At 42.3% G+C, this 14011-nt stretch overlaps 1 protein-coding gene across 1 annotated transcript; it reads right to left on the reverse strand.

Annotated features, from left to right (window-relative positions):
- Positions 1–295: 295 nt before the first annotated feature.
- Positions 296–9008, reverse strand: ARHGAP36 (Rho GTPase activating protein 36). Its single transcript, XM_066249420.1, has 11 exons — positions 8756–9008; positions 7479–7544; positions 6731–6975; positions 6310–6502; positions 6045–6100; positions 5394–5544; positions 4445–4593; positions 4091–4267; positions 3758–3855; positions 3514–3620; positions 296–1525 (listed from the first exon to the last, which is right to left on the reverse strand). The coding sequence occupies exons 1-11, from the start codon at positions 9006–9008 to the stop codon at positions 1368–1370; spliced, it is 1653 nt and encodes a 550-aa protein (XP_066105517.1). The 3' UTR covers positions 296–1367.
- Between the last annotated feature and the right edge of the window lie 5003 nt (positions 9009–14011).

Here is a 14011-nt window from a genome sequence, read left to right on the forward strand (position 1 = left end):
CTCCCCTCCCCCACTCCCTCTCTCTCCTTCCTCACCCCTCCCCACCACCCCCTCACCCCCATCCCCACCCCCACCCCCCCGTTACCATCCAAATCAAACCTTCTCCTTTATTCCTATTACTCACCTCTCCTTTTTCCACCCAGGGCTTCCCAATTGACCAACAAATTTTTTAATTAAACAAGAAAAAAAACACAGTAATCCACAAATATTCTGCTATCACAACACAGAAGTTTATTAATGATTAAATGTCAGAGAAGTTTCACAATCACAAATCTTCGAGCTCTGTGGTTTTTAACCAGTATGTGATCAATTTCTATCCCTCAATACAATACATTCTTCATTCTGTGGACCTTAGCAGTTGCTACCCCTCAACATCAGCTATAATTTTAGATGTCATACATAACCCATATCTGTGTGTTATCAGAGAATGTCCTGCAATTTGTACCATCCTACATAGAAAAAGTACAGAGAGGATAGATAGGCAACATTTTTAATCAGGCGATTTTAATTACCTGGAACCAGGCTGGCTTTAGCTTAGCGGTTCCTTCAAGTCAAGTTAACTTGCAAATTACTTGGAATTATATGTCCATACCTAACTAACTGTTTTGCTGGCAACAGGGTGTGAAGGTCAGCTGTCTGTAAAACAAATCCAGGTAATAAAATCAAATTTTTCCTCTAACTTTTGACCAAAAAAAAAATAGGCAAGTTAGACTTTGAGATTATCCTGTGGCTCTACCTGAACAAACCTGCACATAATTTGGGGAGTGACTGTTTGATGAGCCATTGGTCTAAATAATTTGGGGAAAAGAAATATCTTGATGTGGAGGAGTTGCTGTCGGGACAGGGCTATGAGTTGGTGTGACATGGTTTAGCATTAGTTGTTTTTCAGCTCTTAGTAGGCTGACCTAACATCCTAGCATGCCTCTTGAGGTCTTTTCCAATTGAGCTCACAGAAGGAGGGTAGGAAAGGTAGGAAAAGCATGCAATCCTTTTTGGAGGTGCAGAAGCACCTCAAAGTTTGTGAGCTTCTCTGAGACAGATGTTTACCACAAATATCACATCAATTAAAGTAAGGGCTGTAATGTGGGAAAGCCGGGATCAGGGGTAAAAGAGAAAGGCAAGGTAGCACCAGGGAGCCTGGGCATGACACAGAAACATCTCTGCTTTTACCAGCTGAAGGAACCAAGCATCCCCAAAGAAGGGGCTGGCAATGTGTTTGGACTTCTCAGCCTGACCCGAGCATCAGGTAGAACTCCTTCTCACCCTCAGATATTTACCTTCAAGACACACTCTTTATTGTTTCTTGTGACATCCCAGGTCTTCCCCCACCCTTTTCCCCTGTCTGGCACCTTATAGAAGGAAACCACCTAAGGAAAGAAGTAGCTGGTGCCAGTTTTGGCCTCCTTCTCCCGGGGAACACGGAGCAATGGGCGGTCTTGCTCTAGAATAGGGGGGTTACCCGCTCCTTCCTCATCGTCATTGGAACGGGCAGTGCCGGGAGGCACAGCTGGCTCCTCAGAGGAATCTGGAAAATAGTAACAATGTTAACTTCTTACTTTGCACAGCACCCAAGGGATTAAGACCTAATTTTGAGCTTCAAATACAGTATAAAGCAAGAAGTTAGGGCAGAGATGCTTATCCTCATTAGACTTACAAGAAATCTACAGCCTAAGAGTAGAATATAGATCTCTAAATCCAGGCCCACTGCAGAAGCTGGGGAGTGGGGGAGGAGGGCTTGCTTAGAGAACAGAAAGTGTTAGACAGATACCCCATGCTTAGAGCAAATAGACAATACCTCCTGGGAGGCGGGGAAGAATGTGGCCTCCTAACAATCATTAGCACTCTACAAGCAGCCTAACTAATTTTACTAAGCATATAGTAATAAAGCTGGAGCCAGAAGCTTACAGCACTTCATGGAAGGGAGAAAGCAGGAGTCGATCTTTGATGACTCTAGCAATGGCTTGTAGTTAATTAGTTGACCAGGCTGAGATTGGGTGGTAATAATCAGGGTGGTATCTACAGGAAATGTAACATCTGAATCTTCTTTACGGAACTGGATTGCCTTTGAATTTTGAACTTCTTTAGAGTCAAGATAATTAGGTATTGGTACTGCTTCCATATTCATGATTTCTTCAAGATTAACAGCAGGGTCTGGCTGAGGGTCTGGAATTGTACTGAGAATAGAGACATCTTCAGGCTCTGAAATCACATTGGCAACTTCATCTTCTTCAAAGGTGTTGATTGAGTCATTATGAGAATCTGAAATGTTGTGAATTTGAACATCCACAGGCTCTGGAACCACACTGAGAACAGAGCCTTCTTTAAGACTGAGGTTTTCTTCAGAGTCTTGGCTTCCACAGACATCAGAAGCTTCTTCATGTTCTGGGATTTCTTCAGAATCTGAAGCTTTTTCACCGTTTTGGATTTCACTCACCCTTGAGGATTCTTCCTCATCTTGAATCTAATCAAAATCAGAAACATCTTCAGGGCTCGTTACCACATGAAGAGCTGGGACCTCTTCAGGGTTGGATTCTTCTCCAAAACTAGCAATCCCAATGAACTCTGGAGTTTCTACAGTATCTGAAGTATCTTCTTCATTTGGAACTCCATTAAGAGCTGGGATAGCTTCAAGATTAGGATCTTCTTCAGAGTCTAAGAGTTCATTAACCTCTGGGGATTCTTCATGATTTGAAATTTCATGGCCACCAGGGGCTTCTTCAGGACTTGGGACCACATGAAGAACTGGGACTTCCTCAAAATCAAGGTCTTCATTAAAGTCTGAAATCCCATTGATCTCTGGGGCTTCTTCGTGATCTGAAATTTCTTCAGCATGTGAGGCTTCATCATTTGGGATTTCACCAAGAGGTGGAACCTCTTCAAGATAAGGGTCTTCTTCAGAACCTGGGTTTTCATCATTACCTAAGGCTTCTTCATGGTTTGGGATTATATCAAGGTAGGAAACTTCTGCAAGGTCAAGACTTTGGTAGTCTTCAGAATTTGGTTCTTCTTCAAGATTGTGGTTTGGGATTTCCCCAGGATTTGGGATTCCTTGCACATCTGGGACTCCTTCAGGGTCTGGGACCATATTAAAATATGGTATTTCTTCAAAGTCTAGGATTTCAATGAGTTCTGGAACTTCATCATCGGGATCTGGAATATCCTCAAGGGGAGGAAGATCATCAAAACTCATGGTATCATCATCATCATCATCCTCATTTTCATCATCATCATCTTCATTAATCTCTGGTATGTCTTCAAAAAGTGGGCCTTGAATCTCAAAGTCATTTGGGATCTCAAGACCTTGTACTTCTCCAAAAACTACACCTTGATTGAGATATTCAAATACTAGCTCTTCATTAACTGTCACATCTTCCTCAGAGGACTCATTTTCCTCAAGAGGTTCATCTTCAGCAAAGACCTGGCCTTTGGGAAGGGCCTGACTTTTACCACGGGGCTGACCTTCAGCAAGGACCTGACCTTCAACAAGGGTTTTTTCTCCAGCAGGGAACTGACCTTCATCAAAAGGCTTGCTTTGAGCAAGGACAGCAGCTCGGACTTCAGCAGAGCTTTCCGCTGGATCAGAAAGTAAAGCATCTTCTTCCATCTTTATACGTGCACTCCTGAATGAGAATGAATTTGAAAAAAGCAAATCAATTTGTATACTTGGATTGATTAACAAAAAGATTGTCTGAGTTTGAAAAGCCCAATAAAATATTTTGCCTCAGGTTAACCATAAACAAACTGAGAAAACACTTACTGGATCCTCCTCAAATTCCTGCGTCTGATAAAATCAAGAGCTTCAGGACTGGATCTCCACACACGCTTAGCAACCTGTCTCTGAATATGAGGAGGCACCTGAGGGTAAAATTAGCAATGTTAGTCTTTATCATACAACTTTTTAACTTTCATATTCATTTCTATCAATTGCCCAGGACTGAAGGCACCATGATCAGCTAATGTGGAAAGTACATCTAGATTGGGAGATTTTGAGGCACCTTTGGATACCTAAAAGGATATATGTACAACTTCTTCCTGCTCTGTAAACAGCATAGAGAGCTGTGAAATAAGTGTACCCAAATTTTCCACCTACCTGGAAGAGGACATCCCAGTTATCAATCATAGCACGGACCACGTTGACAGAAGCAACATAGTGGTCAATCCCCAGTCTTGTTTTCCTGGATTCTCTCTTGGAAAATTTCCCCTTCTTCAGGAGAGCAGATCCAAACACCAAAGCCAAATTGGTGGAAGTCATACGGTTGCCATAAACCTAGATAAAAGGGAGCAAAAAGTGGTTGATTCTGACATAGTAATAGATGTTATATAAATGAAAAGGTCTTTTTATTCTTGTTTCCATTCTCCTCTGTCTTTCTGGCTCTGTCTCTCTCATATACTCCCACACATCTCCAACCAAAGCCCTTACTACCTTTTCCCAAAGCTTTTTTACCAACTGTCCATCAACGCCAATGGAGTCCTCGCAGTTCTCCGTAATTTTATGCAGAACCCTTAGCAGACGTTCCAAAGTGTCACTATGGCAAGGGGGCAGCAGGTAAACCAGAAGTTGCAGGGCAGAAAGCTGATCCTGTGGCTTCAGAGCTAGAGGAAAGAAAACAAGGGTTGGCTGAAGGGGCTAACCTTGCCAGCAGTCTGATACTACAAGAAATGTGATTCTGATTGAAAATCAGTGAAGGCTATGGAGGAAGTCCTCAGGCATCCTTCCTTTGTTCATTTCCACAGCTTACAGGTCCAGAAGCCTTAAAAGCAAGAACTCTTTCTGCAGAACATAGGTTTATCTTTATCCTGAGAAGACACACACAACTTCAACAAGCTCTGGATAAATATTTATTTATTTATTTATTTATTTATTTATTTATTTACAGAGACAGAGAGAGTGAGTCAGAGAGAGGGATAGACAGGGACAGACAGACAGGAACGGGGAGAGATGAGAAGCATCAATCATTATTTTTTTATTGCATGTTGCAACACCTTAGTTGTTCATTGATTGCTTTCTCATATGTGCCTTGACCATGGGCCTTCAGCAGACCAAGTAACCCCTTGCTGGAGCCAGCGACCTTGGGTTCAAGCTGGTGGGCTTTGCTCAAACCAGATGAGCCAGCACTCAAGCTGGCGACCTCGGGGTCTTGAACCTGGGTCCTCCGTATCCCAGTCCGATGCTCTATCCACTGCGCCACCTCCTGGTCAGGCTAATTTTTAAATGGCATATTACAAGTTACAAGAAAAGTAGTCTGAAGAGGTGTTTTTATTGTTAGATGTTTACTCTTCCTTAGTTCTTTGGGGTCTTGTAGCCTGAGCTCTGTCTCTAGCCCCTCCCCCCCACTTCCTGTACTATTTCCTTTCCTTGCTCCACAAGGAAGAAGGGAGAGCAAAAGACTTACTTGCTGTCATAAGGAAAGACATGTACAAATCATCTGGTAGCAGAGAATCCTTCATGTCATGAAAAAACTCCTTGAGAAGTGCAGCAACATCATGCACATTCTGAGTGTCATCCAACACTACATCTAGACCTTGATCAAATTCTTCACGTAGCTATAAAAAAGGAGAGAATGCATGGACTGTTTGCCCTGTTCACCACAGGATCCTTCTTGGTCATTTCTCCAGTTGTTTTGTGAACCAGTGTCATTCCAATAAATTCAAATTTAAAAAGGCAATATTGTGATAATTTGCTAAATGTGAGTATAGACTGTATATTAGGTAAAAGCACTGCAAGGGTTAAATTTTCTGAGTTTGATCATTACTCTGGTTCTGTAGAAAAATGTGCCTGCGATTAGGAAATAAACATGAAAATATTTTGGAGTAAATCAGCACAATGCCTGCAGCTTACTCTCAAAGGGTTCAAAATACTACGGATATACATATAGAAAAAGTGAATAATACATGAAACAGGGAAAAAATAAGTGTTAGGCTCCAGTGGAGGTAGCTGGGAATCTGATGTGCCTGATACATGAGACTCCCCTCAGAAATATGGGGGAGCCCCCACTTCACCTTATTTTTCTCAAACAACAAAAGTGTAAACAAAGCCAATTTACCTCACGCACTCTCTCTTCAGAGTATTCCCAGGTGAAAATCCCCACTGTATTTAAGCCTGGAAGAAAAGAACAAGTGTGCTAAGAATCTCTGGCCCCCTTCCCTAACCCATTTCCCTTCTCCTCCCAGCTGCATCAGGACCCCAACTGGTGGATGGGGGGATGTTCCAATCCCTACAACCTTTTTCCTGTCCTTATTTCTAGAACATGATCCTCTCTCTTTAATTACCTTGTATCTTGATTTAACCATCATTTTCAACCCTCTTACCATGTTTCTCAATGAAGCTGCAGCAAGTCTCAACAACGTGGGGGATTTGTTGAGCAATCGGATTGAGGCTCATTTTCCTTTTGGAACCCAGAAGTCGCTGGCCAATTGGAAAAGAAATGCTGGAAAGGTGCAGGGTCTGCAGCAGCAGGGCCCCATCCTCCAGTTCAGCCAGGCTATCCACAGACACTGCACCCTGTGGAGATACCCAGATTATCTTAAAATGGGAAAGGAAGAAGGTCGCTTGCAACCTTCCTGAGGACTGCGTCACATTCATAATAGAACACATTCTTTCTGTGGCAAGCCAGTATACCCTTTCAACACGCCTTTCCCTCTGAGAACAAAGACCTTTGAAACCTCCCTTCTCACATCCCTGAACACCTCAGGAAGGGTCCCTGCTTGAATTTTGGAGGATTTAACTCACTCGACGCCCACGGCGAGTGAACTCTGGGGGCAAGGAGGGCTCATCCCGTCTGCGACTGAAAAAGCGCCTGATGCGGCCAAACATCCTTTGCACCACGTTTCCCCGACGACGACCAACAACCTGAGGGGTAGATTCTTCAATCTGCATCGTGGCTCTTAGTTCAAGCTGCTTTCCACGGGTAAGCTCATTCACCAGCACTTCTTCCAGACGAACGCCAAAAGTCTTCAGGGATAAGACTGAGGAGCCTGGGAAAGAATGAGAAACGTCATCCGCAGCACTTAAATGAGAAGGAACTGCAGGGGCTGTAGCACGCCTGTAAGCAAACTCCCGCAGCCAACCCCCACCCCTTGAGACCCGCGGCGCCCCTCCCTGGAGTGAGCCAAAAATACCCGCAGTGGTTTGACTGAAGGATTCAACTTCACTCAAATACCCCGACGGAACTCAAGGTCCCTGCCTTAAATCCTGCCAGGGATTGACTACCTTGAAGCAATGAGGCAATTTCTTCTGGGCAATCAGTCTGGGGTAGATCCTAAGCAGGATGGCTTAAGCAGATTTCATGGGACCACCCCGCGCGCGTCTGCAGTTAATGCTACATTTCCTGAAATCAACCCCTACAGGGTTTCTGGTAGGGGGGAGCGAGTGCCCCTAGGGGCAGTGGGCACCGCGCAGTGTCCAATAGCAAGGACAATATAGAAGGGAATGCAGCATCCTATTTTTTTTTTCCTAAGGAAAATACAAAACTCCTCACCACTCTGTCGTCCTCTGAGAATCAGAAACAACTTCTCCAAGGTGTTTGGAGCCTCAACAGGCAGAGCTATGGGAAGAAAAAAAGAAAAAGCACGCACACTCATACAAATACGATTTGATAAGTGACGAAAGCATCGCAATGCTTTGATCTGCAGGAAGTGGGCGGCAGGGGCAGCGCGGTCCGGCCTGAGAAAAGCGTTTTTGCTTTCTCTCAGCCTCGGTTTCCCCGTTTAACAAGACTATCTACCACGTATAGGATCCCAAGAATTTAACCAAACCAGGACCATCCTAGGCGCCCTGTGCGCACCGTGCATCTTGTTATGCATCAGTAGTAACTCAACACAACGCTTCAAACATAAATTCCAGTTAATTCCAGGGCTCTGAGTGTTGGGACAGTGCAACAGGCGAGGGGAAGGGTTCTGTCTGCGGCATCTCTGCGAGTAGAAGTTGACAAGTTACTGAGGGCACACTCACACCCAGGATGCCGTCCGCTCCACGCGCTGCTCCACCCACCCTGTCCTCACACTCGATTCCCGCAGTGGCGGCTGCCTGAGGGGTTTTCTCGCCCTTTGCTTCGCTCCTTTCTGGCTGCGTCCCCTTGTGCGCGCCTGCCGAACCTGCTGCCCTTGCACTATTCATTACTGCAGAAGCGCTCCTCCGCCTGTACGACCCCCTCGTGCCTCCCCTCAACTGTTAATCTGAGCCCATACATACCCTTGAGAACTCTGGCACACTCGAACCCGGTCCACTGCTGGATCCTGCTCCGTCCCCTTCAGCTAGCTGAGCTGGGCGGCGCTCTCAGCGCGCCTCCCGCCATTGCTCCAAGCTAGGATTGGCGCGTGTCTCTCTGTCTCCCTTACTCTCCGTCTCTCAACCGCGTTGTCTCTGTCTGTCCCAGTCCTCTCCCAGAGTGTCTCTCTGCACCTCCCTCCCACTCTGACTTCTTCTGGAATCGCACCTGGTGCGTCTGTATTTTCACCTGTCCTCCGTTAACTTGTCGGTTCCTGATAACTGCCTGTCGAAATTGTTGCCCCGAAAGCCCCCAGCCTCTGACCCAACTCAACTAATCTTTACCTCTTCTGCAATTCAACAAACACCCTTCAACTCCCTCTTCCTCATTTCTCATTTATCCGAGCCGCAGGAGAACCGACCAAGTCTAAGACTTTTCATTACCTTCGCGCCCCTCCTACCGTTCTTGACTCCCAACTCTCCCCGTCCCGTCCCGGAGGGTTCACTCGCCAGAGAGCGAGGAAGCCACACTCCAGGGGTACTGCTTACCTCGGTCAGGATTGAATTCAGATAGGAATTGTCTGGCCACGAGTTCGTGGTAAGCAGTCTCTTGCAGCTTCAGACGCTCCAGCTCCGAGAGACTGTGTACTGATATCATCTTCGTCCTGCGGTCCGGGTTGTGTCCTGGGGCTCCTCCCAGGACGTTCACTAAAAAAATGAAGGCAGATAACAACAACAAAAGGGGCATGATTCTGGGGCACCGTGTCCTTGCCGCCTTCAGAAAAGGAGTGCAGCCACCCATTCTGGAATCGGATGATTATCAAAGCTGCATCATCCAATTGTCACTGGACCTGGTAGAGGGAACTATGGGGGGAGGTTGGCAGAGGAGGAGGGAAAACTGGGAGGCGGCTTCACCCTCTAGCAGAGCTGACTCTGGTTGCTTATTATAAATTTTTTTAATGCAATTTAAAAAAAAAAAGAAAAATCAGCCTTGAACCGACAATCCGGAAAACAGAAAACTTAATTAGGGGGGAAAAAAGGAAAGAAGGAAGGAAAAAGGAAGAGGAAAGGAACATTACATTTTTAAATGCACATTGACACAAGAATAAAGTAAAATTTTCCATTCATTAGAATAATGATGAAGTTTATTTTTAAGCTATTTTTAATGATAATATTTGATGCTGTCCAGGTTAGGTTTAAATGGCACTTTCAACTAGGTTAGGAGCCCTGAAAATTTGTACAATTCTTTTAGAAAGCAAACTGGACACATGAGACTTGAGCCAAAAACCATCCCTGGCCCTATGACCCATTAATTCCCCTTCTAGGAATCTATCCTAATGGAATTTCCCTACAGACAAGAAAAGCCATATTAATGTGAGCCATAACAATAAAAAGGGGGGGAGCTAACCTGGCAATAAGACTAATTAAATAAATTATGGAATGGTCACAATATGAAAAAATATATTATCATTAAAATGATGTGTTTTGTTTGTTTTTCTTTTCTCTGAATTTACTGGAATGATATTGGTTAATAAAATTATGTAAGTTTCGAGGTTACAAGTCTATAATATATTATCTGTATATTGTGTTTACCCCCCCAAGTCAACTCTCCTTCTATCACCATTTATCCCTCCTTTATCCTCTTTTACCTCCCATCCCCCTTTTCCTCTGGTCATCACCAAAAATGATGTTTATGAAGAGCTCTTAAACCACAAATACAACATTCAGAATTGTATTAATTATGATTACAACTACATGAAAAAAACCACACATGAAAATAAGACTGAAAAAATATACTCAAATATCTGTAGTACGTGGTAGGATTTTGTTTGCCTTTTGCTTTTTATGTATTTATCAAAAATTGTGCAACTTGATTGTATTATTTTTTATGAAAAAACATCCATTTTTACCAAAACAAATAAACATTATTTCCACAACATTTCTAGAAGACTCCTTATACAAGATTGGTGAACAGAGTGAAGTTTGTCTTAGTGTGCTGGCAAACCCCTCCCTTCTCCATGGTGCCCACTGTCTCATACTGTTCTCAGGCAGCTCAGGATCCTCCAGTGAGGATCTCCCTGGACCCTGCACAGCATCCTTTCTTGCACATCCTTATCTCTATTAGTCTTTTTTTTATTTCACTTATCCATAAAAAAAGAAACCTGTATTAAATGTTCACTTTGTGCCAGACACTGAAGATTCATATATGAGTAAAATAATACACCTTTCATAAAGGATTTGATTGTTTAGTGAAAGAGATACACAGTTAGCTACAATTTAGAAAACCTTGTGATAAGTCAATCAGCCAAGATACAAACAAAGTACTGTGAGAACAGAAAGGAGGAAACATTTAAGTCTGCCTAGAGACGGGGAGGAGGGATCATCCAGAAAGAGAACAGCTTGTGCAAAGATGAAGAGATGGGAGAGAGGTTATATTCTTAAAACTGTGTAAAGAAAATGGAGGAAGATAAATCTGGATAAGCAGGAGTGAGATTGTGAATGTTCCTGTTAGCCAGATTAAAGAGCTGTACTTGCTCCTGAAGGCAATCGGGGACTTCTGCAGGTTTTTGAGTGGGGAGTGACAGAGTCAGAGATATGGCTTGGAAAAAGTCCAATAAAGTAGTGAAAATCTTGATTTGGGTAGGGAGCCGGAAGTAAGTAGATCACCAAAGAGGCATAAAATGCTGACAAAAGTCAGTGTCACTAGAGCTGAAGCAGAGGGTAGATTTTATGGGTACAACTAACAGGAATTGCATGGGAATTTTTTTATTGTAATGAAAAAGAAAGTGTTTAAGACAGTTCTGAAATTTAAAATTTGTGTGAGTGTGTGCATGCTGGTTCCTGACAGAAGATAATTTGGAACATAGGCAACTAAACCTCTTGACAAGAAAAGAAGTTGTTACATGCCACTTTTCTGAGCTTCTCTTTCCCCTAGATTTTTATGATAATATGATATCATTTTTTAATTTTATAATAATATGATATGATATATTACTGGGGGTGGGGCTTAAATTCCAAAGATCAAGTAATGTTGCTTTGCCAGAGAAAAGGTAGGTAGAAGTTTATCATTCAATTATCTATACAATTAAGCTATATCCTCCCCCAAAAAAATCCCACCTTCATTTTGTTTCCAAAATTATCTTTTGTCCACTTTTTTTAATGATCAAAGTCACACATGTCAGAAATAAATGCTGGACAGGAAACTAAAGTACAGTATGAAAAAGATTGAGAAGTCTTTCTATGGATTTTGAACTGAGCTAAGAAAAAAATTCTTACCATAGGTTTTTTAAAAAGGTCCTTCAACTACAAAGCACCATTCCCTTAACCCAAAGAGAATAGAGAAGCCCAACCAATAAACTGTATTCACAAAATGACCATTTTAACCAAAGGTACATGCATATAACCTAACCACAGTCTCAGAGTAAGTTTCTAGCAATTCCCCATTCACAATAACAGGTCCCAAACCTGTTAACCAGGGTCTCATGCTGACACACACCATCTAGCTCTGGCTCCATTTATTTTAATATAGCTCCCCTCTCCCCTTCCCCCAGTTCAGGCATTGTTTTACCTGTTTTGGAGTTGCAGTTATTTCTTCTTGCCGAGGCTTACCACATCTGGTTATCCAAAGAGTAGAGCTGGTTCTTTTACTCAAAACTCAAAATAAAAATCAATTTTTCTCCACCACCAAAATAAGGGGAGAACAAATGAGAAAACCTCAAAACAACACCAGCCAAAAAGAGAGAGACAAAAGCCTTTGAGAGATGAGTCAGCCTAGATGCTTACAATTCTGAAGGAAATCAAAGGCCTTAGAATAAACCCTTTGTCATTGCTTCCTGCTCAGAGATACAGGGCTAAACTTAAGAGCAATCATATGATGCTGTTCTGCCAGCAAAACTGACAGTCTTGCTTACCTTCAAGCCTCTCAAGGCATCAGAAGAGTAAATGACAAAAGCAGAGTTAGGAAGGCCAATGTACCCAAAAAAAGAAGCAAATGGGTAGGGTTGGGAGGAGGGACACTACAACACTAGAAGAGGCACATAACAGGTTCTTGAGATCTGAATAATTGTTCTCAAGCTTGACTTTCTTTGCTGAACACAAAGGAACTTTCTCACGGGGAATAAAGTACCAAGAGACCTCTCTTGCTCCAAAGTGTCTTCCCCTTCTCCCTGTAACATGGCACTGGCCTGAAGTGAACATGACATCAAAAAGGTACTCAAGAAGAAAGATGAAAGCAAGCCCTCTCTTGCAAAAATAATATCCTTAGACAAATATCTGTAGTGGCCACTGGATTTGAGCTAAATAGAACTGGGTTCAAAGCACAGCTTTATGATTTCTTAGTTGTGTAACCTTAAGAAAGTTAACTGAATTCTCTAAGCCTCAGTAGCTTCCTCTGTAACCTAAGGAAATGAAGCAATGCCCATTTCAACAGTTGTGTGAGAATTAAATGAATAATGTATGTGTGATATTTAGAATTTGTTTTTAATAAACACGTTGATATTGAAGTTCTTTTCTTTCAGATGGCTTGACCTCACCAGAAAATATCACATTTCAAAAGTAATCACATAAAGTTAGAACTTGTATAAATGAATCCAAGAACTTTGTTTTATCTCTACTAAATTCAAACTAAGTTAAAACAGGTAAAGAGATCTTGAGAGATTGTTGAGAATTGATTTTTCTTCTTCAATATCCAATGGCATGAGGGTCAAGTATTTATAAAATCATCTTACAAATTTTGAGAAAAAATAATTGCATAAATTAATTTTTCAAATACTATTATTCTAATTAGTAAAATGCTTATATGTCTCAAAAATGTATTTCTTTTAAACCATCCAATTTTACATTGTCACTAGAAAAAGGATGAATATTTTCTCTTGGATCACTAAAGGGGCTCGAATATAAGCAGATACTGAGAGAGAGAATTTGCACAAAGAGCATAGGCACATCCAGATGAAATCTCCAGCAATTCAAAGAGGGGAAACACGTGAGTGGCATCAAACGCATGGCACAGATGGGGAAAAAATGAACATCAGAAAGGTCACCTGTTTTGACACTGTCAGGATGGACATGCTCTCAGCTAGGCATAAATCCACAGCTTTTTAACTCCATTGTCCCCATCAAATAGTTAAGGATGGTGCAGTGCTCGCTAGTAAACACCTATAAGAAAAAAAGTGGGTACTGTATTGATGCCATTGTTTGAATTTCTCATAAATTAGTCACTTTGCAGCAACATCAGAATTTTGCTCCAAGCCTCTGAGGGCTCCTCAGAGTTTGAGAAATTGATAGTGGACAAGGGGTGTGCCCAGAAGGCACTGCATCTATGTTATTTAAATATCTACAGGCTGTGACAATAGATAAAAGACATCCCCTTAGTTTATCACTACATGAAAAGAGATATAGATCTCTAAATGAAAATATTCGGGCACCAATTTTGTGTGCTGACACATCACCTTGTTCATCTTGAGCATTAATGAGTTAGCCTTTAAGTTGTTATCCTACAACCTCCATTTCAGCAAAGGTGGCAGATGCAATGAGTGAAATGGCTCCTTTTATCTTATGCAGTGATGATGATCCAGTTAAATTTGGGGACAGCGTTCTTAAATATGTGGAGTGAGCCCATCACGCCATGGCAGAAGCTCACAAACTAAAGGTATACTGTTAAGATATATTGAGAAAAGTTCTGAAAAAAAAGAAAGAATGTTTCATTATTAAAATGGATTAGAGATAAAAGGGTTCTTAGCCATCACCTAGTTCAAAACTTTCATTTTATAGTTTAGAAAACTGAAGCTTGGACAGAAACAGGGGTTT

Source organism: Saccopteryx bilineata, chromosome X (genome assembly GCF_036850765.1).
Source record: "Saccopteryx bilineata isolate mSacBil1 chromosome X, mSacBil1_pri_phased_curated, whole genome shotgun sequence".
NCBI lineage: Eukaryota > Metazoa > Chordata > Mammalia > Chiroptera > Emballonuridae > Saccopteryx > Saccopteryx bilineata.